Source organism: Trifolium pratense, linkage group LG1, assembly GCF_020283565.1.
Source record: "Trifolium pratense cultivar HEN17-A07 linkage group LG1, ARS_RC_1.1, whole genome shotgun sequence".
Lineage (NCBI taxonomy): Eukaryota > Viridiplantae > Streptophyta > Magnoliopsida > Fabales > Fabaceae > Trifolium > Trifolium pratense.
In genome coordinates, this window is record NC_060059.1 from 14583209 (window position 1) to 14609130 (window position 25922).

General features: G+C 34.6%; 1 protein-coding gene across 1 annotated transcript; it reads left to right on the top strand.

The window, feature by feature from the left end:
• LOC123903152 (protein CHROMATIN REMODELING 20) lies at positions 1-25074 on the top strand. Its single transcript, XM_045953058.1, has 25 exons — positions 1-180; positions 1561-1698; positions 1848-1910; positions 3485-3580; positions 3657-3749; positions 5045-5235; positions 5309-5549; positions 6177-6290; positions 9342-9425; positions 9739-10178; positions 10890-10980; positions 11061-11276; positions 11717-11836; positions 15431-15597; positions 17543-17684; positions 18054-18203; positions 18288-18343; positions 18426-18729; positions 20173-20308; positions 20542-20603; positions 20838-21064; positions 21684-21887; positions 22854-22932; positions 23009-23277; positions 24125-25074. Exons 2-25 carry the CDS (start codon positions 1576-1578, stop codon positions 24486-24488), a joined length of 4032 nt encoding a protein of 1343 aa, XP_045809014.1. The 5' UTR covers positions 1-180; positions 1561-1575; the 3' UTR covers positions 24489-25074.
• Positions 25075-25922: the final 848 nt, after the last annotated feature.

Here is a 25922-nt window from a genome sequence, read left to right on the forward strand (position 1 = left end):
AACACACAAGAGAAATTCGTACTTTTTTTCTCTTAATTTATTTTCTTCAATTTATTTAAACCCTAAAAACACAAAAATCAGCTTTTTGCTCATACAACTTTGATTGCATTGAACTCAACCGTCAAAACCAAAAGCTCGTCGGAAAACGCAGACGGAGTTCTTCTTCGTCCGCAAGAAACAGTAAGAGAATCGTTCCTTTTTTTTCCTTCATTTCTTCAATTTTGCTTCCCCATTCATGTAGCGCGCGCAAGGAAGCGATTCCAGCGCAATTTTTTGCGGCTACTGTGGCCACCGGAGAAGGCAAAGCATCGCAGAATTGCGTTTTAGTATTGCTCCGTACCATGATTCTTTGCTAAAGCAAAGCAATTGACATTACAACATAGATAATATAGTGATCAGACTTAGTTTATCATCATTCACTAGTTTCTTTATTCCTGCTTCGAAGTATTGTATTGGGTTTCAATCTGCGGGCTTCCTGTTATAATTTTATTCATTTCAATTAGTATCTTATTGTTTTGCAAATTTAATCTTAGAATTTGGGCTATAGAGACTGAGGGTATGTTTGGGTCGGTGGCATAGGGTGAAATGAAATAGTTTAGTTAGATTTTGAAAAATGAATGTGAAATGTTAAAGTTTTATTTTTTGGTTGGTATTAACTGTGTGGTTCCTAGGGGAAGGGGCCCGGTAATTTAGAGTTGGGTCGCTAGTTAAGTAAAGTATGACAAAAAAATAATTTCCACCTGGAATAGAACTCGGGTTCTCCCGAACGATTTGTGCTAAGGGGAGCTCATTAATCACTTGAGTCCAATTTATTTAATTTCACCCACTTTACATGTATTGCTGATCCAAACATAATATAAGGTTATCCCATGTAATCGGTTTGTAAGGTGAGAACGTTGAATGCCTTATAAGCACTACAAAGGTGATATCTATAGGTGACGTGAGACTAAACCCGTCCGTCAACCCAGCACGCGTCAATGAAAGTAGTTGATGTGGTCAAATAATAGACCCCGCAAGGGTGGCTGCAATTAAGGCGGATTTTCGAAGACTTTTTTGGCATGTATTGATTATAAATAGTTGTCTCTTTATTACTAGCTGATACTTGATAGTCTTTCATTCTGGGTCCTAGACCTTGCTTGTGGTTTTTATGAGACCATGTTGTGGAGATCAAGCTCTTTGCATTGCATTACAAAAAAAAAGTGCGTGGCTGTGTAGATATATCTAATTCTTGAAGTAAGAGCTTAATTTTGTGCTGCTTGAATATTTGATGTACTTCGGGACTTGTTGTCCTTTTCTTCCCAATTTCATTATTGAATTTTAAAAAGTTGATAGATTGGTCACTTGCCTATTTGTCCTTAGATATGGTGTATTTGTCTATTTTGTTGTTAAGCTTAGACTACTTTAGGTGTTTTGAATGTATAGCTCTACATTTCACATTATATTAATATAAAAAATTTAAAATTTGGGTTTCCAGTTGGTCCATCTTCTACTCTGTAAATTATCTCTTGTAAGGCCAGCCAATTTAACGTGTAATCTTGTATGATTGTTTTTCATTTTCAGTAACTTTTACCAGAGATGGAGGGAATAACTGAGGATGAAGTGGTGGATGTCGAGAGTGCTTCTGGTGGTTCTGTAAATGATGACTCAGATGATGAGGGATCTTTGCCTTCTGAAATTGATGACAAATTGCATCTCGAGGTCAGTCAAGTACATGTTTCCTCTTGTTTTTCGCTAAACCTTTTTATGACAAAATTTGGTATACTCATGTAGAAAACTGGTTGTTTTTTATTACTTTCCTGTTGTAAATTTTTGAAGTGATTTTTCCATTTTTTATGCACATCATGCAGGAACCTCTAACTGAGGCGGAGATAGAAGACCTTATTTCTGAGCTATTAGAAGTGGAGAGTAAGGTATTACAATTCATTACATCACGCAATGCTACTAGATGTATACAGTATACTACACAATACACACTTTTTAAGCCTTTCGTGATCTTTTTTTGGGTATTGTTCTGCATCCTAAGTTGTGTGTTGGCTTAATGTTCAAAGACAATTGGTTACAATTTCTTTCCCATTTTTCCAATAAATGCCTGGTTACTGTAATCATATCTAGTAAATTGGTTACCACTCTTTGAGCATTGTGTAGTTCAGTAAATTGCTTCCAAGGGAGTTATTGGATTGAGATTTTAAAAGACAATGTAAAAATGTAATAACTTATAAGATATTTTTCTTTAACTTTTACAATCAAGATTATGTAGTTTGGATATTTTTTAACTTTCATAATGAGATTTCAAGAGTTTATAGGATTTGAAATGACTTTATAGATGTATAAAATTTCAAAGACCCAATGGAATTTTAGCAAATATTCAAGAAGAATGCTTGCAACACACTATTTGTTACCGGTTAAAATTCAAATGGATCCACATATTAACAACTATATCAGCCATCATTATCCTCTCGATTACATTCCTCAAGGTAACAGGGCGGAATTAACAACTCATTTTCATTTTGAGGGTCGTATACACCTTGAAATGGAGATAAATATTGACGTCATTTAAAAATTGACAATCCATTAGGGAATATTTAGCCTATTAAATAGTAATACTACTACTACTACTAATAATAATTATATATAAAAAAATAAATTAATATTTACATTACTACAAAAATATATTTATTATTATTTAATTTAGTAAGATGGGCATTAACCTCTACAAATTAACTCTGTCATTCACTTTTAAAGAGTGAAGAAAATTGTTTTGATCTTTTGAAAAAATTTAATGGTGGGACGGACCGCGACCGTTTTGGAAAATGTGTAGGGGACACAAATAACCCTTAAAAGGAATGAATTTAATTTTTTGAAATTGGGTCACCATATAAAATTCTACCCGAATTTTTTTAAATCATTTGGAGCGAGTGATCCCACGATCCCTTGGTTGACCTGCCATGTCCCCGTTGGTCTTTTTTGAGCGACAGTCCCAGCAGCAGTGCAACATAGATAGACGGGTCAACATCGCGATTCCCCAGTTTATGTGCGACCTTATGACATTGATCCTAATAATTGAAAAACTTGAAATTAGTTGTGCATATTATAGGAAATAAATATATACAAATTTAGAGTTCCACATTGGATGAGGCAAGGCCTTAACATATGTTTATAAGTGGAGACAATCCTCACCATACAAGCCGGTTGTGGAAGGGTTGAGTTAGGTCCAACCCAAGTTTAATTTGGTATCAGAGCCTATCCGTCGGGCCACCCACCATTTACATACACGCACCAAGCGCAATAGTGTTGGGCATGAGGGGGTGTATGAGTGCCTCTCTTTATAAACTCTTATCAGGCCTTGCATCTTTTCTATGTGGGACTTGGGTTTTTTCCAATACTATTTGTGGCATGTAAAGTGTAAACCTATAATTAATCCTATATGTTTTTATTTTGAACATTTATTTAGAGATTAAATGAAGGTTCTCTAATGTTTTTTTAGGCTGCGGAAGCCCAAGAAACTCTTGAAGAAGAGTCTCTTGCTAAAGTGGAAAGTGAAGTTAGACAAGAACTGCAGCAAACGCTACAGGGGAATGATGTTGGTTTCTCTCTCTGTCCCTTCCTTTACCAGATTTCTGGTTTTTGCATATGACTCACTTGTCACTTGTCTTTAGCTGGAAAATGCTGTTGCTGATGAGATGGCTACTTTTAAAGAAGAGTGGGAAGCTGTTCTGGATGACCTTGAAACTGAAAGTTCTCACTTACTGGTTTGATTCTATATATTCAAATTTAACTTACATGTTCTGATTTATAATTTTTTCTTTAAAAGTCGATTGTTTCTTTCTGCTGTTACATGTTGTTATCAGTCTTTAGAAATTGATCTCATCTGCCCTGAGCTGCTTCTTAGGCTACTGATTTCGTTTTTGTTATTCACTTCTTGTTGGCTATAATATTTAGAAAATGAATTAGCCTTTGAAAACAAGTTCACACCTAACTTAATTAAAACATGTGACTAAATTATCAGAATAACCAAGATCACTGGGAAAAATTTTAGCAGTGAAATTAAACTTGCATATCCACCTTTTATTTGATTTTGGGGGTAGCAGCATCTTAAAAGTTTATAAGTGCTTGTGATTTGAGCATCTACGCCTTCTTTGCAATTTTGCATATAAATACCACGTTTTTTTTAATCAATATAAATACCATGTTTAAACAGAAGTATGCATAAATCTAAAAATTTGGAGGGTTCAGCCGTGTGTTATGGTTTAGAAACTTTAGTTGCTTAGTAATTAGTGAATTTGTGCTCTCCCTGGTCTTTACGGTGATGCTTGTTCCTTCTGTGTTGTGTAATAGAAGCATTTTCCGTGCTCTACAATCTTCAACTCTTTTAGCTTACCTAGCAAGCTTGCTAAGCAAGCTTCAGGATTGTTAGCTGTTAGTTTCTTCTCTGCCATCCTGGTATCAGTTAGTTAGAAGGCTCTTCCTGCTGGCACTGGCAGTTACAAACTGCCCTAGAGTTTGTTCAGTGAGAGGAGGATACTCTAATCTAAGTGAAGGATAAACCTTGTATAAATTCTGTAATCTGAACTATTCAGTTCAGCTTTTTCGTTTTCAATCAATACACAAGAATTGAGATTACAATTCTCTCTATTTTTCCCTTCTCTATTATGTGTTGATGAACGAGTTTAAATGAAATGCCACACATTGAAATTATTTCATCACCATTATATTTATTGTTATTTTGCCTTTTGTCACAACGGAATTTTGCTTCGTTGTGGCACGATAGTTCCAGATACGGAAATAGTCCGTCCATTTGTGTGGTTAATGCTGCATGCGGCATTTGACCATCCTCAAGATCACACAACGGTGGGAATCTTGTGCCACTATCCTACCCTTTATATGTTTGTGTACTTTAAAATCACACCAGAGCCATTGGTTCTGGGTGTTGACATTTTTGCTTGATTGGTATAAATTTTGCATTTTTCTTGAGATGATAAGTTCTTCCTTTGTTGAATTGTGCTTATACTTTTCTTCTGCTATTCATTGAAATGATGTTTAATAGGAACAACTTGATGGGGCTGGAATTGAACTCCCAAGTCTTTATAAGTTGATCGAAAGAGAAGCTCCAAGTGGTTGTTGTACTGAAGCATGGAAAAAGCGAAATCATTGGGTTGGGTCTCAGGCAACTACTGAAATTGCTACATCAGTTTCTGATGCTGAGAAATATCTACAAATAAACAGACCTGTTAGAAGGTATGGTTCTATTTGGCGTTTGATCTGGCAAAAATCAAATCTGAACTCATATAAGGTTGTGGTGTTGATTCAGGCGTCATGGCAAATTGTTGGAAGAGGGTGCTAGTGGCTTTCTCCAAAAGAAAATTTCTCCTGAAACTCTGGAACCGGGGAAAAAAGAAACAGAGGGGGACTGGGATGTGTTCAATAAAATAATTTCTGATGGAAGTGGCACCGATGCCTCATTTGGCAGTAAGACTTGGGCTTCTGTTTATTTAGCCAGCACTCCACAGCAAGCTGCCTTAATGGGACTTGAATTTCCTGGAGTTAATGAGGTAGCAATTTATTTGTGACTGTTTTATTGTTTCGTTATTGAATTTGAATGTATATGTCACCAAAATTAGAGGTAGGGGAAGAATGAATAATTACTGGAGCTAGCTTATGTTATTAGTTTGTTCCTTTCTTTATATTTGTGCTTGATGATTTGGACTATATGTTGTTCATTAGATTTATACTCTCTCCATCTCTTAAAATAGGAGCCTTTACAAAAGAATCACGAATTTTATGAAAAGTTGTCGGAGTAATAAATTTGTTTGAAATGTATATTAGTATTACTAAATTACCCTTTAATTAATGTTGATTTTTCATATTCCAATGCAAATTGGTAATATTAATAAGGATATATTTGAAAGAGTAATAAATGCATCTAGAAATTTGTAGAGGGTCTTATATTAAGCGACCATTTATTTATTTTTTAAAAGGTTTTTATAATTAGGGATGGAAGGAGTATATATGTAGACAATTTATTTATTTATTTTTATCCTTTCAATACAATTTTAATTTCCAGTTTCATTCATATTTTAATGTGTTTTGGCAGCCATTTCTTATAACATGTTCTCTTAAGTGTTGAATGATCACTATCTTAGTTACCTTTTTTTTTTTGGAAAATTTCTTTTATTTAGGTGGAGGAAATTGATGATGTTGATGACAATTCTACTGATCCATTTGTTGCAGCAGCGGTTGCAAATGAAAGAGAATTGGATCTTTCTGAGGAGCAAAGTAGACATTTTAAAAAGGTCTATTCTTATTGCATTATTGGTTATCTATTGAGAACTAAAATTGATATATTGGTCCTTGAAAATATACCAAACTGTCCCTGATTATGATGAAGCGTACGAGTTAATCTTTAGATTATGCAAACTTATTTCATGCTAGCCTTTGCTTTTACTCTTCAGTTTTTTTTGTATTGCATGAAGTAAGTTCGACAGTTTAAAGGCTAAATTGTATAATTAACTAATTATTAAATATTATACATCCTACACTTACAAGGTCAATATAATAGTACAGTACCTGTAAGTTGTTGATTATCGGTGTTTTTAAAAGTGATAATTCTTTAACATATATTGTTTGACAGCCTTGTTAGTGTTATTTGTTAAAAATTTCTTCATCGTATACAGTCTGTCTAGCCCATATTCTTAATAATGAAATGGGAACCAAAAGTGGAATATTCAATATTCATTTTCCGTTGTTTCTGTAGTTATAGTGCTTATTGCTTTAGGCACATGAGGAAAATGAATACCCAGAATTATAAAATTATATTTATGTACTAATCTACTAGATTCTAAATCATAATTAAACAACTCAATCCTAATCATACTATAATTAACTTCAGCCGAAAATTGGAGACCATACTATACCGTAAGTCACACAATATATGTATCTGAGTCCTTCTTTCCTTTACAAAGTTGTTAAAATTTTGAGTTCTTAGGAACCAAAGAGTTTGGAATGAAAGAAAGACAGAATGAATCAAAGGAATAGAAATGTATTATTGAAAAATGAATAGAAATGTATTATTGAAAAATGAACATAAAATAGAGAATAGAATTCCACCCAAGGAGTTCCCTTTGTTAAGAAGTCTCACATAAGATGCGAGATGACCTGTATATGGGTTTATAAAGTAGAGACAATCATCATCTTACAAGCCGGTTTTGTAGGGTTGAGTTAGACCCAACTCCCAATTTTAAGATGTTATCAGAGCTCCTCCACGATCCGCTGGACCACCTACTATTAGGTTTCTGATCGGGCCATCCACCATTTATATCCGCGCCCCTAGCCTAATAGTGTTGGGCGCGAGGGTGTTTGTTAAGAAGTCACACATCGGTTGCGAGATGATCTGAATATATGTTTATAAGTGAGGGCAATCCTCACCTTACAAGCCGGTTTTGTAGGGTTGAGTTAAGCCCAACTCCCAATTCTAAGTCCCTTCACAAAAGAACTCTCATTTCACTCACAAATCAAATGCACACGATGTTCCCCTCCATCTTTCTGTACCATATTGAATTATCTCCTCTTACTAACCGATTGCCGCGACTAATTAATAATTATCCCTTCTCTCCAATTCTTACTTACCTACTACTCTATCTGTCCCCAACTTCTTTCCGTTTCTCTCCTTTCTCAACAATGCCCTAAAAATACGACCCCTGTAAAACCTTATCCTGATTTTTTTTTTTGAATAAGCTAAATTAGCCCACCCAAATTGGCACCAGAGAGAATCGAACCTCAGACCTTAAGAGGAACACACTCCCAGGTCCCAAGCCAATACCAATGCACCAACTCAAGTGGGTTAAGCTTATCCTGATTGTGCGATCTAAAAGACGGTACATAGGAAACCCTTCTTTCCTCAACCTTGTTTTCCCATTCTACTCTACATTGCTACATGACTACATGAACAGTAAGATAATGGGTGCATATATTCATTTAATACTATTGGCTTGGGTCGTTATTTCCAAATCAGTGCTTGAACTTTCCATTTACTCTTCATTAATCTCATTCCAAGACTTACTTGGGCCCGGCCATCAGGTCACACACTAGACCCATATAGAATGCCCATTCTTTCGCTCCCTCTCTCTCCTTTATAACATCCATCAGGTCAACCACCACAAGATGTATGTTTCTGGCGGTGGCTTCGTAGGTGACAACCATGTGGGTTAGCGTCCTGTGGTTTCGATGGTCAGTGCATTGCCCGATGCATAACTGGAATCTCCGTTGCTGTCATTCATAGTTCCCAATCTGGCCAGACGTAATCATTTTCACCCAATAGGAAAATATTGTTGTTGTGATTGAAGATTTCCTGTTTCGAATGAACTAATTAATTTGTTTTACGTATTTGTATTGTTTAACTTTTCCTCTTTCAAGTAATTATTTATGGTGCAATTTTTTTTGTTGAGGATTCCTAATTCTTCCGCTCTTTGTTTTTCTGCTTTCTCAATACAGCCTTCTATATAAAATCCGCCCACCATTCAATACCGTCTTTATGGATAGGCGTAATACTATAAATTTGTTGTCTTTATGGTATAGGCATAATACTATAAATTTGTTATAATTTTTTTTTCAATTACCTTACCTCTCAATTGTCAAATTGGTTATCATTTTTGACATTTGTAGTTTTTTTGTTTTAGATTTTGTGAGTTTCAAAAGCCATTGTTGCAGCGACAGATCCAAAGATCCAATGAATCCCCGACCTAGATTTTTTAAGTATTATACAATACAAAATTAAACTATCGTTTTTTTTTTTGACAAAAAAAAAAGAAATTAATTAAATAATATTTGATAGTGTTTGTGCGTGTGTATGTATAATATAATAGTTTATATCTAATGTTATATTTATATAATATTATTAGTATGTATGTACTAGTATCTATGTTGATTGGGGGAGGGGTTGGTTGGTGCCCCGGGCTGCTCCCCTTCATATCTGTCCCTGATTGTAGTCAAAGCAAGAAAAACTTGTTTTGGTAAAATAATGTGTCGGGAAGCATAAATGTTTCATTGTTTTTAAAATAGTTTAACCAAGCATTTTCTTGGCCTTTTGAATAATTATGAATTCAAATAAACAACAATAACAAACTAAGCCTTTTTCCACCAGTTGGAATAAACTACATGGATTAAATCATGTATAGTGGTAATATATTTGCATAACCACTAACCACACTCTGATATTGGAACTTTTATCCAACCAATGTATTAGATACATCCTGGCATATAGAAGTATTCCTTGTTAATGAATGTTTTGCATTTCTGTATATATGTTTAGGAAGTCTATCATATTTACTTCTGCTTTTCTATGACAGGTCAAAGAAGAGGATGATGCAATTGTTGATAAGAAGCTTCAAATACGTTTGAAACACAGGAGGCATCATAAGAAAAGTAAACAGGTGAGTTTTAGGACTTTAGACTCTCCTTTTCCTTTTGCTTGGTTCAGAAACTGTCAGATAATACACTTTGTCCTTAGCAGAGGATGTTGTCATTTGTAGTTTGATTTACATCTCACACGCAGATGATTATTTGGGTGTTAAAAACATCAATCAATAGTTGTGTATAGAGCAAACAAAAGTGGTTCTTGATGTTTATAATTTGGTGATGACGCCTAATTGTAGGAATCCACGTAACTTGGTGTTTAGCAAATCAATTTGGTTTATTTCTTTTAGACATATGCATATCCTGTAACTAAATTTCAATGTAATTCAGCGAGAAACAAGCACACATATCCTGTCGATGGAGAGCCATGTACAGAAGTCTTCATCTGTTGATCAATTTAACCCTGATACGAATGAAGGAACTAGAGTTGAAGGGGACATTGTGTCTGACAATAACAAGGCTGCATGTTTGAATATGGAGGCCGATAAAATTAACGGTTTTGATGCCAGTTTTCATCTTGACAAAGAAAATCCTATGGGAGATGGTAATTTGTCAGATCCTCCCAAATCTTCATTGGGTGATGTTATTGAACAGAGAGGAACCAAACGTCTAAATGATGGCGAGCTTAAAGGCCGGACTGATACCGCCAACAGCGACAATGATATACCCGCTTCCAGTTCTGATAGTAGCGATTCAGATGATTCAGACGATTCAGATGATTCAGACGATTCAGATGATTCAGATGTTTCAGAGATAAATGTTACAACAAGGTGAAGTAATCACTATAAATTTTTTATTGCTGCACCCAATGTGATTGTTTGATTCAAATTCCTATAGCTTGGATATCATTCCTTCTATTTTTTTTGCTTAGTAATCACGGTCTACACCTCATCCTCATTTTTCTTACTGAGGTTGCCGATGGTCTTTTGAACTGCATATGATGATTTGATTTTCTTCAATGCCTAGGCTTCAATGTAGTTCTGTGATATTTCTATTATGTATGCTTGTAAATTGGGATTCTTGATATTCTTACAGTTGAGACAGCACTTGATGATGATACTGGCTGATTGTCAGTGATGCTTACATATGTATATATTTTTATTTCTTGGGCCATTCTTGTATTGATATGCTCTGATAATGGAAAAGGAATTAAAGGTGGTTTGAAAAACATTGTGCTTTCTGTTTTCTCGTGATTTTAGGAAAGTATATCTCAATTTAACAAATTTACTTGATGTTTCATGCGAGTTTCCGTTTATTATTATTCTTTTGTTTCATTCGTGTTCTTTTTTCTGGTCTTTCGGAATATGATTTCTGTAGCTTTCTCATTTGAATGAAATCTTGTAAATAAGATCTTGAGGTTTACATGCTTTTCTTGTTATTCTAATTTTAACTTGTCTTTGCCCAGCCTTTACATTATGTTACCAATAATCTCCGTGGTTTAGTTGTACTCATTATCACATCTTGTCATTGTTTTTTTCCAGCACTAAACGAAGACGCAAAAAGAAGATTAGGAGGATACTTGATGACACAGAATTAGGAGAAGAGACAAAAAAGAAGATAGCAATTGAAAAGGTGACATTATCAATGAGATATTTGTTTTGTCGAAACTAGATTTACAAGTCCAAATTATTCATTAATCTCTACTTTTGCAGGAACGTCAAGAACGCCTGAAGTCTTTGCGAGTGCAGTTTTCTGCTTCATCATTTGACAATAGCTCGGCTGGCTGTAATGGGAGTTCATCTGAAGGTGCAAGTGTTGAAATTCTTGGTGATGCGCTGGCAGGTTATATAGTGAATGTTGTGAGAGAGAAAGGTGAAGAAGCAGTTAGAATACCTCCGAGCCTTTCAGCAAAGCTGAAAACTCATCAGGTCATTTATCTTACGGACTGTTTCTTTTTCTTTTTCCCAGGATTTAAATATAACTTCCCTTTCTTTCTTGGTATTTTCATCCTACACAATGTGGTTCAATAGCGGTTATAGTGTAATTTGAACAAATTGCTATTGTTTCAAGATACACTATTTGGTACAACATACTGTCAAATAGTGGCCATTCTTTAAATTAAAGAATGACATGATCTACAATAATGAGGGATAAAAAGATATAAACTGATCCTCTACATGGAATTAGCATACATAATAAATAGGAATATGCATGGGGTGAGGGGGATCCTTGTAAACACTCAGTGAATAGAGCGGTGGCTATATTCTCTCATTCTCGTTCTTTCGATACAATTTTGTTATCCTTCTCATTTCTTTCTATCAATTTTTCCAATTCTTCTTCTTGGTTCTTAACAGTTTCATATCTGCAGATTGCTGGAATAAGGTTCATGTGGGAAAATATAATACAGTCAATCAGAAAAGTTAAGTCTGGAGATAGAGGTCTAGGGTGTATTCTAGCTCATACCATGGGCCTTGGTAAAACATTTCAGGTATTGCACTCATTCTGGAGATTTTAATATGTGCATATAATTGAATTCTAAATTCTTGTTTTTAGAAAATTCATGTTGCAGATCTGTCTCTTTTGTGAAATTTATGATAATGTACAGTTCTTGCTTGACTATGCATTTTCTTGTTTATTTTTCTTCTCTCATTTGTTTTTTTTTTTAAATGGTCATTACCAACCTTTTGTAATCCGTGATAATCTGCGTTTTATGGATTGAGCTTTAGATTATCCAACAATGTGACTTCTGTTCATAATGTTTGTATGTATGACTTATAGTCTTTTTTTTTTTGATATGATATGACCTATAGTCTTTGACTAGATTGTAATCTCCACCTTCCAGCCAAACCCACCTGTAATTAAATAAACTCGTTTTTGTTCCTGTTGGAATATGCCAACCACACTTTTTTATTATGCACAAGTTTATGCCTTGGTACAGTTTTTGCTGTGATGGGCAGCAATGATAGTAGTTATGTTGAAGCCAATAACTGGAAAATTCCAACAGTCTTAAGGGTTAATTCACTTATGTAAAATCAGGTTACTATCTTCTGTGATTCAATCAGTCCAGCTCTCAACCAGAGCCAGAATCTGTCAGTTTCTTTCATTTACTATCTTCACTCTTTCTATCACATAAACCATATATGGTATCTAGAGCCTATGTTATTGGAAATTTTCCACCTCCACTGTCCGCATCGCCATCAATAGAGATACCTCTACTGCATGTTCCACCACTGGATTCATGGATGCCGACAACTACTACTGGTGTGTTGTCGTCTTCTGTTCTTTCTACACTTTCGTTTAGATTTTTTCACACAATCTGTAAGAAACTTGATAGTCAAAATTTTCTACTTTGGTGTTAACAAGTAGAATCAGTGATTTAAGGCTTGATCTCAACACTTTGTAAACAACCCGGTAGTTCCACTGCAATTTCTCTTTCAGCAAGATCAAAATGCGGGCAAAGTTAATGAAGTGTGTTACCCTGGAGCAACAAGATTGACTGCAGTCCTCAATCTCTCTATCTAGCACCATCCTCACATGTAGTAGTGTCTTATTCCATTCCAGGGTGGTCTGGGCCTCTGGGGAAAAATCCATAACTCTTTTCATGTGCAAACTCATGCTAATACTAGGAAACTATGGACTAAGCTGCACTACTCAAAGCTTGAAAATCACTGTCTTTAAATTTCTTCTTAGAGTAATTAGAGTAAAAGCAATAGTTGATTAGCTAATTTCTATTGTAGATCCTGTTTCTCCTTTAAAACTAGGAAACTATGGACTAAGCTGCACTACACAGCTTGAAAATCACTGCCTCTAATTTTCTTCTTAGAGTAAATTCATAGCTGATTAACTAATTTCTATTGTAGATCCTGTTTCTTGTTAGAAGTTGTTAGACTTTATCTTTGAATGTCTACATGAGAAACATGAAGCGCTCATCACACCATTCAGTAGGAAAATTTAAACCTCTTTAGATCCAAAGAGGTTGTAGCCTTAACGTTGGTACAGGAACTTTGAATTGGAAACATTGCAAGAAACCCATAACAAATAAAACTTCTTTTAGTATCTTTAGTGGCTCTTCTAACGAGAACTCTTCTTCGTCTACTTTTTCCCAAGCCATTGTTGCTCTGTCTTTTGGGTCATCCAATGTTGTCAAAATTGATATTTGCCAGGATCGAGATAGTTACTTAGGATCGAGACGGGGTAGCAAGATGGTAACATGTAAGATTGTAACAAGGATCGTAAGATCCTACCAAAATGAAAATAATGCCAGTATATATAGTGCATACAAAACATGAAATACTGTAAAGCTTAGAAATAAACCATAACTACTTCTGTAACTAACTTTCTATGTTTATAATATTCTGTTTACATTACTTCAACTGAGAGCATTTACAATGTTTATATAGGCTTTGCTTAACCTACACTCTTGGTGTAGGATAGCACTATCTTAACTAACTCTTAACCTGCACCCAATGGGTGTAGCATAACAGAAGCTAACTAAGGTTACCATACAGATAGCTAGTCAACAAACTATAACACTTGAGCTATACTCTTATAAATACAAACCTATAAATGGCAACACTAAACAAATTAAAACTGAAATTTTATAATCACAAGTTCACAAGTCTTTAACTAATAAAAAATCAGATACAAAACATGAAGTTTAAACATAACGCGACCAAGTTCACAAAAGAAAATGCTTTATAGTTTGAACATATCCACAAAAGAAAATATTCATAGCCTAGGCATTAGAATCTTTGTCTAATCGCTAATGCCTGAATCAACTATCAGTTAGTAATTTCCTATTGAAGAACATAAATGCTAGTACCAGCAATCCCTTACCCAGTACCACCAACCATGAATCACAACAAACAGGCAACAGAGAGAGCTGCAGCTTACGAGAGACACAGAGAACTGCAAAGCGAGAGAGACAGAGTGTGGAAACGAAGGTGAGTTGTGAGACAGAGAGAAGGCCTTGGGAAGTTAGATGCCATTTTTTTTTTTGCTTTGTAGCTGCATTTTAGGGGTTTCATACCAACCAAGCTGCAAAACCCTGATCCGGCGCCAAGAAAAGGGCAATATCAGGGCAAAATTGAACAATTTTGGCGATCTAGATTACAATCTCACTGTGATCTCACCAGATTGCAATACTGCACACTTACACGTTCCGGGGAACAAGATCGTAAAAGTGTGCGATCTCACGATTTGAATCGGGATTTTGATAACATTGCTCGTATCCCTCCTTATTCTGCCTTACCTTCCACCTTGTGTCCTCAATTCACTGGTACTGGATGTCTCTTTTGAGGAGAGACATTGCCATCCGCCAGCAATTAGACTAGCGTGCTTATTGATACACATTTGATTTTATGAAGATCCAAAATAACAAAATGAAGAGTGTTTGATGAGAAGTTGCATAGAATTTGAAGTTAATTGCAATTGGTGGATAAGATTATTTATAATTTAATTTTTTTCAAACGGAAAAACCAGTGGCCACTAGGGCAAAAACTCCATGCATTCCCCTGTTCAGATAGCAGGTTCAATTAGTGGGTGCCAGCTTCGCAACTTCATTGATACACATTTGATTTTATGAAGATCCAAAATAACAAAATGAAGAGTGTTTGATGAGAAGTTGCATAGAATTTGAAGTTAATTGCAATTGGTGGATAAGATTATTTATAATTTAATTTTTTTCAAACGGAAAAACCAGTGGCCACTAGGGCAAAAACAAAGCTTCCTGCAATGAAAAGTTGCGAAGCTGGCACCCACTAATTGAATCTTCTATCTGAACAGGGGAATGCATGGAGGTTTACTTCTATGCTAAATATAGACAGATTCCCAGTTTGGACCTCTAATTTTTGTACTTCCCTTCATGCCTCATTGTATTAGAGAATACTCTTTACTAATTAATCATCTAAAGGATGACTATAAAATAATAGAGTTGAAATAAGAAATATATCCTATTATAAATTTAAAGGCAAATAATTTTTTGTTCTAGTTCTGTGCAATTGGTTGTTGAATAATTTATGATTTGTTTTCTTCTGATGTTTGACGGTTTTGTTCTGATTACTGGTTGTGCTGGAACTTCTAGGTAATAGCTTTCTTGTATACGGCGATGAGAGTTGTTGATTTGGGTTTAAGAACTGCACTTATAGTCACACCTGTCAATGTGCTACATAATTGGCGGACGGAGTTCATCAAATGGGCACCATCAGAATTAAAGCAACTCAAGGTCTTCATGCTGGATGATGTATCAAGGTTTGTTTGTAATTTGTTTTGATATGATTGTGCTATCCGTAAGAGCTGTAACAATACACCAACCAAGCCAAGTTACAATATTTGGCTCGTAACAAGATATTACTTACTACACTTCGATCTATAGTAAATAATTATATAAAGCTGACATTTTTAACTTTGATAAGGTCTGATTTATGTATTTTCTGCTTTTTCTTACTCTGACTTTTTTTATCAACTACTTTAGTTGGAATTTTGATAATTGTGGGAAAGATAAGAGTTATAGTCATAATACTTTTATTAATTTCAGAGACTTAAAAGTTGTTGGATTGTTAGTTTGTTGGTCTATGTGGGTAGCTGCTTCTGTTTGTGACAATTTGGTTAGTTATTGTTTTCTGGTTCTGTGACATATTAAGAGCTCATTACCGAAGTCATCACTTTCTGACCGGTTAGTTATGGCTCTCTGTCTCTGACCGTTTCCCACCCGTTCCTTCATAACTGGGAGCAGTACGGCGCTAGTCCAAAACTTGATCGCAAAACTCAATACTGTTTTTGCTAGGGTCTGTTTGGTTCGAAGTAAACGAATGGGAGGGGAGGTAATATTTTTAATTAAACATGTTTGGTTCAATTTTTAAGAGGGGAGGGGAGGGGAGAGAAGGGGAGCAAAATCCCTACTAAACTCAATTTTTGTTTCCCCCCAAATTGGAGGGATTTGGAGGGGAGGGGAGGGAAGGAGAGATGTGTTATGTTACCATTTTGTTTGCTTCTATTTTTAATACTGTTTTTATAATTTTTCATTGCAGTGTATTTTAATTGCTATTAATTGTAGAAAAAATTAAATAAATTACTATGACTACATTGTTTTATAAATATTCTCATATTCTATTGGACTATTTTAGAAGTATCTAATATGTTTTATCACCAAATTTTTTATTAAAATTTGTGTTTTATTATTTATGGAGTTTTTGGTTATTGAATTTTTTTTTTTGTCAATGGAGTTTTCATGTTTAATTGTTTGAGGTATAGTTTTAAAATCATGATATGATAAGAATACAAGGATAAATAAGTAAATTAATTTTAGAATCCCTCTCCTCCCCTTCTTAACCAAACATATATGTAGTTGAAATCCACTCCCTCCCCTCCTCTATTTTGAACCAAACACATAAATAAATGAAACCCCTCCCCTCCTCTTCCCTCCCCTCCATTAAAATCCCTCCGCTCCCCTCTGTTGAACCAAACGGACAGCAAGCAGGTTGTCTGGATTACTTTATCGGATTGAAGCCAAAGTTTTTCCAAATGGTGGTTCACTGCTCTCTCAGGGAAAGTATGTTGGGGACTAGCCGACTGAGGCTGAAATGGGGGAAGCCAAGGGTATCTTAATTTCAATCCCTTGAGATTGCAAACTTTTCTAGTGTATAATGGAGATTACATGTCAGATCTGTAGTTAGTAAATTTAGTGGCTCATTCAAATCAGTCCATTTGTCGGGATTAAAACCTGGTGAAGAGGATCTGTGTTTATCTCTTGAAATTTTCAAGATCAATCAGTAAACAAATTTAGTGAGACTATATATTATTTGCACTCTAATCCTATATGAATAGACGCAACATATGTGTTTATTTCCTTGGAAATTCTAGATGACTTAAGGTCAGTGTGAGGGGATGTATATCTTGTTATAGCTGCTTTTTGCCTCCAATGTTTGAGATTTTATTTGAGTTGGTTTTGGTGGATTTCTTATCCTCTTTTTTAATTCATTTCTATCTCCTATTCTTCTTTTATCATAAGAGAAAAATATATGAAAATATTCCATTTTTTTTTACTATTTTATGGGACATAATATTATAATTAAACATTACTATGATAGCAAATGAGCAACAGCAAGATCCAGTGAGTTTGCCCCAGCCACTTCTATAATTTTTTCCAGCCAACTTGTACACTCGTCATCTTGCTGATACAATTTCATTCTCCCAGAGATAGGAGGGCACAATTGCTCGCTAAATGGAGAGCGAAAGGTGGTGTATTCTTAATTGGCTATGCTGCATTCCGGAATTTGTCTTTTGGAAAAAAGGTGAAAGACCAGGAGATGGCCAGGGAAATTTGCCATGCTTTGCAGGTAAAAGTATTGAAATAGTATCACTTCACATAGTTAGATGATATTTCTTATGCTGTGGTGCTGGTTTTTTCTAATTCGTAAAGGCACATTTTTGGGCATTGCTGTAAACTCTCTTGATATTAATGTGTGTGTGTGTGTGTATGTGAATTAAGAATTTGTTTGATAGTGTGTATAATATATTAAAAAGTGAAGTGAGATAGCCACCGGAAACTAATGTAGTGTGGAAACAGAGACTTCTAATATTTCGTTGCATATTTTGGAAACTCGGAAGTAGAATATTGACTTGATTAATTAAGACTCCTGAAACTTATATTCTAATTTGTGTCATTTGTTATTGCATTTTTTAAGGTTGTTTACATGTTACTGCAGGATGGCCCCGACATTCTTGTGTGTGACGAAGCCCACATCATTAAAAATACTAATGCCGATGTTACTCATGCCTTGAAACAAGTAAAGTGCCAGAGAAGAATTGCGCTTACAGGATCACCTCTTCAAAACAATCTTATGGAATATTATTGTGTAAGTTTGCATAGAAGTTATAATTTGGAGACCATTATCTTATTGCATACAATCTTTGGCTCATCATCATTTTATCTGAAATAGATGGTTGATTTTGTACGAGAAGGTTTTCTTGGAAGCAGTCATGAGTTTAGGAACCGGCAAGTCTTTGTTTACTCTCTGTTCTGATTTTTACTTTGGTTTATAATATGTAATTATGGAAATATCTCCTTGTATGTGCAGCTTCCAAAATCCTATAGAGAATGGTCAACACACTAATTCCACCCTGACTGATGTAAAAATTATGAACCAAAGGTCTCACATCCTCTATGAACAATTAAAAGGTTTTGTTCAAAGAATGGATATGAATGTTGTGAAGAAGGACCTACCGCCCAAAACTGTTTTCGTGATAACAGTCAAGCTTTCTCCCCTACAAAGAAAATTGTACAAGAGATTCCTTGACGTGCATGGGTTCACTAATGTCAAGGAAAATCATGAAAAATTAAGAAAGAGGAGTTTTTTTGCTGGATATCAGGCATTGGCTCGGGTAAGTCAACCTTTGAAGAACTTGATAATTAATTTAATTGTCAGAGCAAATTCAGTAGATATAATGATTTGATGAGAAACAAGGTGGTTCGAAGAAGTAGGAGTTAAAAGGGTGTTTGTTTTTCTTAATTTTGTTGAGGGGGTAATAAATTAGGGGGGAAATTGTGAACGGTTGTTGATTTGGGTTAAAGATTGGATAAATATAAATGTTTGCATAGGTTAGTATTAGGTTTTATGTTGGACTGAACTCATCCTTCCTTACAAAACAGGCTTTGGGGGGGGGGGGGGGGGGGTGCCACACTTTTGTAACTGTTTTTCAGTCTTTATTTCGTTTCAATGTGGAACTTGAGTTTTCCTCAATACTCCCTCTCGCGTTACAAAACAGGCTTGTGTGTGTGTGTGTGTGTGTGGGGTGGGGGGGGGGGGGGGGGGGGGGGCACACTTTGTAAATGTTTTTCATGCTTTATTTCGTTTCAATGCGGGACTTGAGTTTTCCCCCAAATCTCCCTCTCACATCAGCACTACTGGGCTTGATGTGTGGATAGTTTGGCGGATGACCCAAATTATATTTTGTCTAACTCTTCCTTACAAAATCGGCTTGTAAGGTGAGGGATGTCACTCTTCATAAGTTTTTTTCTAGCCTTATATTTGGATTTTTCTTAATAGATCTACTATTCATTATCAATTGACGCTTCTGCATGTATTATTTTCAAACAGCAGCTTTTTAAATATAAAACGGATAAACAGATATTTTCCAAAAAATGCTGGTTTTATCTGTTATTTCTTCTTTTACAAGGGTGTTAAGAATTATGTTTCATGAAAACTATATACATGCAGACTTAGCTATTACAAACTGGCTATATAAAGGTAAACCAAAAGCTAACATACCGGCTATTACACCGGAGAAATAGGACGGAGTAGATAATTCTCTCACATGAGGAACCCATTGACAGGTCACTCATAATACTGCAGATTATGGCTTCTGGAGATGAAAATAATTTAAGTTGATTATTAATTTCATACTGTCACATAAAAGGCTGAGGGAAAAATTGTATTAAATATCATAAAATTAATGTATTGATGTTATTTAACATTTGTTATTATGGGAGTACAGTGTAACTCGCAGCTTTGGTTTAGCATTGGCCTCTATAACTAACTGAGCTACCTTCAGTTAGTTCCATTTATTCTGTTACTTTAATTGGCTAATTATTGAGATTCTAAATATTGTAATCAGTTAATCATTCAATTGTTCAATGCAATTCTATTTACTTTCTCTGTTATCAGATTTTTAACATTTGTCAAAATTGGCCAGTGATTTTTTTTTAAAAAATGTTTTGAACTAAAAATGAATGGCAAGTGATTCTTGTGTTTTTGTTAAATTCTGGTTGTTTCCGATCTTGTCTTGGTGTATTATGATGATAAAGAAATTTATTGTATGTAGTAGATATGGAACCACCCTGGGATCTTGCAATTGACAAAAGAAGACAAGGACTGTGTAAGACCTGAAGATGCCGTTGAAAATTTCCTTGTTGATGATATCTCAAGTGATGAAAATTCCGATTATAATGTGCTTGCTGGAGGTAACTATCTGTTCTGGTGGTTTTTAACAAATGTTGGCTGTCTGTTCAATGAAAGTCGTCAGCTGGCTATAAAACTTGTGTTACCTTTTCTTCTAATACATTATGAATTACTATTTTGAGCTTTCTTTATTTTTATGAATTACTGTAGTATTTTGACCTTTCTTTATTTTTATATAATTTGTTTTTCATATCTCGAATTTAATTGTTATTTTTGACAATTCATTACCTTACAGAGAAATTGAAGTATACAAATGATTTGATGCAAAGGAAGGATGGTAATGGCTATTTCATAAAGGTACTCATAAGTCATATAAAAAAGTTAAATTGATCAAAATTATTCTTTAATTGATTCTTTGAACCTTTCAATTTGATGAAATAAAGCGAAGAGAAGGGATTACAAAAAGATATGGATGAGAGGTTGTTGTATAAGTTGATAACCAACTGACTTTACAATGTGAAGTATTTATATGAAGTAGTACCTAACGGCTTCAGCAACAATTCCGTAACTATTTATCTGACTATTTTTCAGGGCTGGTGGAAAGATATTCTTCATGAAAAAATTTATAAAGAGCTTGATCAAAGTGGCAAAATGGTTTTGCTAATTGATATACTTACCATGAGTTCTGACGTGGGCGACAAGGTGTTAGTTTTTAGTCAGAGCATACCAACCTTAGACCTCATAGAGCTTTATCTCTCAAAGTTACCACGACGTGGCAAACGAGGGAAACTGTGGAAGAAGGGAAAAGACTGGTATAGGTGGGTTCATATTTTTTAAATTAGTACAACCTTCTGCCATTATTCTTAATTTTCTGTTTTTTTTTTTTTTTTTTTTTTACGGATTTTTTTTTTTTTTATCTGTAAATTGTATTTTGTTGGGAATGTATGCTTTCTTCCTCTGTGGTGTGGGCATTGTTATTTTATCAGTTTGATGATTAAAGTTTTCTTTCCCTCTGTGAGTTTGCTGGTTAGATTTCCTTAATTTATTCAGATTAATGTTTTCTTATTTTAACATCTTTCTGTATTATATTTAATATTGGCAGGCCCAGATTATTAATGCATGCAAATTTTCTCTTTATTTATTTTTATTTTTGGGCACATAGTTGTAGATGTCTTTCAGAGTGGTGGAAAGATTATGTTAAAACCCCAAAATATGAAACTTTTCACTATATGATGTATAAATATGCATGTATTTTATTGCCATCCTTCTAAACAAAAAAAAGTAAGTAATAAGACATGCTTTGGGATTTTGCTATCCTTGTAAAATTTTATTCCCGTGTCTAATTAGGACTTGTGTAATTTGTATGTTTTTAATAGTTTCATTTATTTCTTCTCAACTCTGTTGATTTAATATCAAACTGCACATACGGTGTTCCAGGCTGGATGGAAGGACGGAGAGCTCAGAAAGGCAGAAGCTTGTTGAGAGATTTAATGAGCCTTCAAATAAAAGGGTAAAATGCACACTAATTTCGACCAGAGCAGGCTCTTTGGGTATTAATCTTCATGCAGCTAATCGTGTTGTTATAGTTGATGGTTCTTGGAATCCAACATATGATCTTCAGGCTATCTATCGAGCTTGGAGGTACGCTCATGTTAATTTATTTCCATAATGAAAAAAGTTTATTTTTTGGGGGGAAGCATCACTTATAATAGGAATAAATATTTGAAGGAATGCTGGTAAAGTAATGATTTTTCAATTAGATGCAATGTTAGAAATTTCTTTGGGTTGTGAAAAGACGTTTGACTTCTAGTTGTTGCAAAGCTCATTGCCTGTGTAGAGGAGTTTCCCTTTCAAAATTGTTAAGGGATTGAACAAATTTGCTTTAATTTTGTGTTCTCATTTGTGTGTGTATATCATTTTCTGAGAAGGATATCTTCTCCTATCTTTGTTATCTTCTTTTTATCTTAATAGGATTCTGCTTTTATCCTAAAAAAAGGAAAGCAAGTAAATAAATTAAAAAAAGGTTGTCAAGTGAAGTTCTTGTCTCAGTTAATGCCAGGTGACATAAACCAACCCTTTTAAAAGTTTAGACTGTAACAGGAAGATACATGAACAATGTTTTTATTCAGGCCTCATGCAAGATTTATTTAGGCCAGAAAGTGGACAATGGTTAATGTACAGATCTGCCCACCATATGTTCAAATTCTATTTTTATTTGGAAAATTGTGGGGTGATAACAATGTACTAACATTTTTCTTTTGAACTTTTAATGGATAGTTTTGATCCATCCATTACAAACGTAATCCAAATTTGTCCAATCCATCTATTTTGCCACCCCTAGTTTTTATTAACACTAAGCCATTATGATATCATCTGAAAGATTTGAACCTTCCACTTTGTAATATGGTCACCAATATTTTATAATTCCCGGATTTTTTTTGCTCTTGGATGCTTCCATCGGTTCGGTATTGTTTGACTGGTTTCTCTCTGGAAAGATCCTTAAAAATTAGAAGGATACACATTTTATAGTTGACGATATACAAAGTATGATTTGTATCTATAGGTAAATAATGCTGTTCAAATCTATATAACTTTTCATGTTTGCAGGTATGGGCAGAAAAAGCCTGTGTTTGCTTATCGGTTGCTGGCTCATGGAACTATGGAAGAGAAAATATATAAGCGCCAGGTAAATAATATGATTGTTTCTGTTCATTGTGTTATAATTACTTAATTTCTCTAATATATGGAATTGGTTTGAATAGGTTACCAAAGAGGGGCTTGCTGCTAGAGTGGTCGATAGACAACAGGTGCATAGGACCATATCTAAAGAAGAAATGCTGCATCTCTTTGAGTTTGGTGATGAGGAGAATCCTGAGACTTTGGCCGAGTTAAGTAAATATGATGGGCTTACTTGTGAACAAAATAATCCGATTTTGGCTGGGGATTCACTGAAACATACATTACCACATTCAAATGGAAGCAGTTATTCTGATAAGTTGATGGAAAGCTTACTAGGCAAACATCATCCCCGGTATGTTCTCTACTACCAGCTGTTATTTGATTGAAGTCTTCTTTCATGATGGTGATTTCTTCTTCAGTTTAACTTTATGGTATCATGCATGTTATGATCCACATTCTTTTCCATATTTCATTCTGTAACTGTTTTCGTGGTGAATTGGTGTGTAAAAATCAAGTTATTGACAGAATGAGAGTGTGATAAGGTGGCTTGGTGGTTTGAGGGAGGGACATAGGGGTTGGAGTGATAAAGATGCCATGTGTTCAATTCTCCCTACTAAGAAAATAACAATTAACATTTGTCATTCAAAATAAAAACAATGGCATTTAGGTGTTGGATTTGATTCCGTCTGTAGTCGTTCACTGTATGTCATCTTTTGTAGCATGCCTTGACCTTGGAATAGGGAAACCTCCCCTCCCTGAATTATTGGTGCGACAGATGATTTAACCTTAAACATCATCACATTAGTCTAATAGACTGAGGCTAGTGCCTCTTGAACTTTGCTTACAAAATATTATCTAAATACTAATTATTAGGATCAATTTCAATTATTAAGTATGATAGATGGAATAAAGTTTTCAATTAAATTCATGATTTTGGTAAGTATCTTTTCATGTTATCAATTAAATTCATGTTTTTCAAAGTTGCCACAAAAAAGAAACTTATAACTTCAACATGGTATCAGAAACACTTTGGGAACTGGTTGGCCTAAGATCTTGTAGCAGTAGTATACATTAATAGAAGATTTGTTTATTCTTAATATATAGACCTGGGATTTTGTAGCAGAGTCAATAGTAACATATGGATGCTTTTTATTTAGTTTCTCAATTCATGCATCAGCTGATGTAGTTTCTCATAATAGGTGGATTGCCAATTATCATTTACATGAATCCCTGTTACAAGAAAACGAAGAGGAAAAGCTATCAAAAGAGGAGCAAGATATGGCTTGGGAGGTGTATCGCAAATCGTTGGAATGGGAAGAAGTTCAGAGAGTACCGATTGGTGAGACCGTGCCTGAACAAAAGCCAGAAGAGTCAAAAGCGGAAGAACCCCAAGAATCAGGTTGGACCCTTTCAACTAAGCTTAGAAATCGTTTCACAAAGCGGCAATGCACCAACCTAGCGCACTTGCTGACACTTAGAAGCCAAGGAATAAAATTTGGGCGCAGTACAGTCTGTGGCGAATGTGCCCGGCCGATAAGGTGGGAAGACTTGAAGATTAAATAGGAATGTTGTAACATGAAGGATAACATAGAAATGTTGATAATCTTTTGTTATAAACTGATTAGGCCGATGTTGATAATCTTTTGTTGATGAAATAGAAATGTTTGTCTTTTCTGGGCTGTTAATGGCTTTTCCAGAGGTATGAGGAAATTTTGATCAGCTGTATGTTGCTGCCAGACCCCAACAAGTTTCAAACATCTGAATTCTGGTCCCCTATAGTAATATTTTCATAGTGATCAAAGTATAATAATAGATTTGTTTCCCAGTTGGTATTTCAAAATGATCAAATTATGATCAAATTTCTACTGTAGCCTTGTTCAATTGTAAAATGGTATAGACTATAAAGTACTTCAACAGGGAGCTATATGATTTAACATTAATCTTTTTTCTTTGGATCTAAACCTTTTGTTTTTGTGGAAGTCATAAGACGTGTAATGTGAAACACCGATACAGTGAGCAGCAAATAAGGCTCTACAAGTGTTATGTCATTCACCATTCTTTGTACATTTTATTTGATTTCAACCTACTGAACCTTTTAATAGTAATGAATATATCTACTAGTCTTCTGGTGAAGATTTTCCTTTCTGTAGATCTTTCATCAAACTCACAACTTATTTAAATAATTTTTTTTTTTTAATATAAATCTAGAACTTGGTGTTAAATTTTTTAATTTATCGCTTCTTAAACTTTGTTTGAAATATTTATTTTTATCTTTTTTCATCATATAATTGACATAGTTGAATTTAAAACGATATATGAATGACATTGGAAATTACAAATAGTAAAAAAAGGTTGATCATATTACTTTTGAAAAAATAGTGTAAGTTTTAAAACAATAATGGAGAGAATTCTATTTTCTTATTCTCAAATGATACTACTATTTATTCATCTTGAATTTTTATTTTGTCAGAACAAATTATTGGTCAAACTATCATACCTCTTAGCTGAACTTTGAATTTTACAATGGTGGAGACTGGTTTTGTCTTCATTCAAGAAATATAAAATGTATATTTTACTTATCTTTTCAATCCCATAAAGATTAGTGCAGACAAATAATCATTGCTTAAGATACAACCTAGCAAAGGGACATATTTTATACAACGATCAAACTATTCCTCTCGAGTCTCAAATTGCACGATGATTGATCTGATTATCATGCGGTATCCTTCTCGATGGCTTTCTGCACAATAGCACGAGTTGAGCTTGCCTCGACCAATGGAATAACGGCTTCATTGAACTTTATTGAGTGGACTCTTGTAACATGACCTTCTTCCAAAACTCGAAGGGTTAAAGAAACAAATGATAATAACTTACAAGAATGAAATTGTATACCACAGTCTAAATAGGGTGAGATTTTGTTTATTTTTATGCTTTCCATATGAGGCTTATTATAATTTGGTGTAGGGAGATATAAAAGTCTATAAAATAGTCTAATAA